Below are 4,026 nucleotides of genomic sequence, written 5' to 3' on the forward strand. Positions count from 1 at the left end.
GATATTAGTCAAGTTACAGTAACTTGCATGTACTCCGAAAATATTAAATCATGACCAAAGAAGGATAACATATTAATTACTTCTCACAAGTAAAGGAAACATTTACGATTCAACGACCTAATCACCCAACAGGTTTACAAAATGATAGATACATCTCTGATATTAATTGTTTGCTCCATTACACAAAATACCCAGGTGACAAAATGAGACCTAAAAGACGCATTGTTTTTGCTCCATTACAGAAATCTCTAGCTAATGTAAACTGACATCTTCCTGGTTCCTTCCTGCTCCTTTTGTATGTCTTTCCTACAAAGGATAAAAATGTCATGGTGAGCATGCATTCAGAGACAATGGCAAAAACAATAATTGTATAAAGCATCTATGGCAATTGGCAATAAAAAACTATGGGATTTTAGTGTTACAAAAAATAGCTCAAGTTCAGAACAATGCCACAACATGTGTTAATTAGATCTTTGTTGTGTTGGACATCATAAAGCCTCGATGCAACGTGACCATGAAGTATATTTTAGGAAATATGAGCAATATAGAGGTGTACTCGGAGCAACACAAGGCAACATAATATAGAGGTGTACTCACTGTGATAACAGAACTATCAATACTAAAGAGCAGATTTCTATTGTGGACATGGCAGTACTAGAAATTGAGAATGTTGCCTTGAAACATAATATTTTGAAGGCCCACACACTTTTTTTCAAGTTCCTATATGCACAGACTTCCAAAGAATGTATCATTTCCATGTTTGAAGTCTTGCCACGAGTTCTGAGACATTCTAGCAAAGAGGTTTTACTTGAGATGAAAATTAAGTGGGTAAACTGTATTGATTTTCTGCTACTTAATGGAATGAAAGATGTCAGAGATGCATTTTCTCTTGTAGTATGCTGCTTTTTGGAAACCAGAGTCATGGACATTTTGTTCTCGAATGAACTGGGAATGGAGAGAGGGACTAAAGAACTTAAGTTCATGGACAAAATAAACCAAGCTTTCGCATAAGATGAAGATTCTCATGTTCTACTGACTCTTTTGGAGTCTACTCCCAGGGAGCACCCAAGCAATAGAAAATAGTTTTTAAGGCCAAACCAGATTTGGGAAATGAGGCATGTGGCAAGTAGAACTTACCAAAGCCAACTTGAGCCACCCAACACAGGAATTGCTCGGGTCTATGTACCAATTTAAGACTACAACTCTTGTAAACAATAGCATGGACATAAGAGAAACTTTTGCATCACATTATTATTTCCTTGTATTTCTACTAAACCATGTAAGCTATGAACTGTACATTAAGAAGTGGCAATGAACTAGGCAGGTATTGAAAATAAGAGAAGATAGACCAGCATTGATCGTTACTGCTCAATGTACAGAGCTAGATAACAACTATCATGAGGAAGAAGAAGATACAAGGGTCTGGTTAAGTTCATTTCGATCCCTGGTTTTGTAGCTCAAAAAATAAATACTAGCTCATGATTCAAATATACCTTAGCAGCGGGACGAGGAACATGCCCCAGGTTTGTAGGGTTTCATCTAGCAAAGTGATCATGAGTCAGTATCCCACATCAAACAATTCGAGATAAGTGGACAAAACACACAATGTTGGTGATTACCTTGCTAGATGGCCATGCGATGGACCTTGTGACAACATCAGCGATAATTTGTAAACCTTCATATTCAAAAGACAAAGTAGCATCCCTTCTGATCGCAACATTGACAAGAACCACATAAGTTCCTGGTCCAAGGGGCTCTCCGCCCACAATAGTGTCTGGGTCAACAGAGATAATTGTTGCCTTAGCAACAGGAGTTTCAGGACTAGGACATGCATATAGAAGCTCATCCATACCAATCTGAATCAATGATTATTTTAGAAACACGAAACAAAATAAAATTTCAACATATAGGTAAGGATGAGAAGATTACAAGGCTTTCATCTTCATAGGCTGATGAGCTTCTTGAAGGGGGCTTTGCAACAACTCTTCTATGAACAAAGGGCTCTTCATCATCCCGTTCATCATCTTCTTCACCATCGTTATTATCCTCAGCTTCAACTCTTGAGTTCTATCAAACAGAAATAGAGTTAGTGCATGGAAGATGGATTATTGATGCAATGAAAAGATGTGGAAATAGTTCATTACTTGTCGAGAATTGGAACCGTGCTGCGAGCTAGGAGTTTTCAGATTATGCCCTCCTTGTGAAGCTAACATCAATTCCATTCGGTTCATCCGTTCCTGCATTTCTAGCACATGCCCCTCCAGCATGTTAAAGCGATTTCCAGCTTCTCGACGCCCTTCCATTTCAACTAGAACTCTTGTGCTCAATTTACCCCATGTACCCGGTGTGCCCAAATCTTGAGGTGTTGGCCCTAGACCTAACACACGAACACGACCCCTGGGCTCCTTCATTCCACATACACGTGCAAACAGATCACCTTCTTTAATGTTTTTTTCCTTCCATTCGGGGTGCTGTTCACCTTTCTCTATGAGTTCTTTCTACAAAATGATATGTACTTTCTATGTAAATTCTACTTGTATAATTTCTGTCTTATACTGAAAAAACATGGCAAAAGGGACTCACAATTGTTGCTGCTGCCTGCGGCACATAACTCCCTTTCCTTTCCCCTTTCTTGCATGTATGCATTTCGATATAAACTTCATCTCTTCGAGGATCAAGCCCAAGTTTGACAGCCTGCAATCATTTATTTATTTCACTATGCATTAGTCACTAAAACACAGTAGCGTATCTTTTTAATTGGGGTAATTGCGTTTACCATTTCATTGGCAACACGGGCATGACTCTTGCTGCCAGATGTATGAGGCACTGCATTGGCACGATTCTTTTTGGCGATAGCACTACGAGACTACAAGACAAGTAAAGGAGATTTATCACATGTATTGTTTGCTGCCATATGTATGGTGCATATTTGTTTATCTATGTCCAGCAGGACGACTACAGTTTTGATTCAGCAGGATGACTTACTTCAAATGTCGAAGATCTCCAATAAGTAATAAGGGTCTTCCAATCAGCTTCACTAATTCTGCTATCACGTCTTTTCATAAGTTGTGCATCAGTCAGTGCAGCATCAAACTTGTACCTCTTTAAATCTGACTTCCAATCCTTCCATTTTATGTGTGAAGTGTTGAGAACAAAGCTCAAGGCGGTTGAGTCGAGCTCATAAAATGCCTATTAAAATGAGAGTAAGCAGAATACTCGGTTAGATAGCATTAAAAAAGAGTAAGTTATAAATTATGCTCATTTATACCTTCAAGGTCTCCCACACTAACAATTTTTTGTCTACATCAACATCTCGCCAGTCTAACTCCGCAGGTGGTATATGCTTCCTCACCAAAGTACCAATGAAATTGGCAAATTCAGTTGCATCTGGCCCAATAGGCTGGCCATTCCCATTAAGTGGAATATGGATTTTGGGTTGATTCAGCCTTGCATATATGTTAGCCTTTCGAGTAATTTTTCTTCCACCTTTCTTTTGACTACCTTCATCATCAAGCTCACAAGTAATCTCTTCATGCAAGAAAATTAACATAGTCATACAACAATTCTAGCAAGTGACATTAGGCTACAATATGAGCAAGTATAACCCACTACAAATACCTTTGGAAGGCTGATGCTCAGGATCTACATGATCTTGATCTTTTGATACCCTAGACCTCAAAACACGTCCTTCATTCACGCTTATAGGTGCGCTGGAGGGTGCCTGCATAGATATATAGTTTAGTGTTGCAAGCTACATTTGCTTCCTTCAGGTAGAACATCTTCAGGGCTACATAGCTTTCTTTTCTTTTGGGGGGCTTGGTTCGCTTCCATATCTTCCTGCATAGAAGCTCTTATTGCTCGTACCGCTGCTAGCCGTTTATCATTCTGTTCAATGGTCTTGCTTCTCAGTAGTTCATACTCTACCGCTTTCAGTTGTTCCTCCGTGACCCCACCATCTTTAGCTCTTCCATTTGCGCTTGCCATTTTTCCTCCTGCAAAAGACACACTATGTGAGTACATCGATGA

General features: G+C 39.3%; 1 protein-coding gene across 1 annotated transcript; it reads right to left on the reverse strand.

The window, feature by feature from the left end:
* Positions 1–252: 252 nt before the first annotated feature.
* On the reverse strand, positions 253–3,779 carry LOC123153145 (uncharacterized). Its single transcript, XM_044572407.1, has 9 exons — positions 3,619–3,779; positions 3,269–3,528; positions 2,986–3,189; positions 2,777–2,866; positions 2,584–2,694; positions 2,145–2,498; positions 1,930–2,067; positions 1,620–1,799; positions 253–306 (listed from the first exon to the last, which is right to left on the reverse strand). The coding sequence occupies exons 1-9, from the start codon at positions 3,725–3,727 to the stop codon at positions 253–255; spliced, it is 1,500 nt and encodes a 499-aa protein (XP_044428342.1). The 5' UTR covers positions 3,728–3,779.
* Positions 3,780–4,026: the final 247 nt, after the last annotated feature.

Source organism: Triticum aestivum, chromosome 7A (assembly GCF_018294505.1).
Source record: "Triticum aestivum cultivar Chinese Spring chromosome 7A, IWGSC CS RefSeq v2.1, whole genome shotgun sequence".
In the NCBI taxonomy this organism is placed as follows: Eukaryota; Viridiplantae; Streptophyta; class Magnoliopsida; order Poales; family Poaceae; genus Triticum; species Triticum aestivum.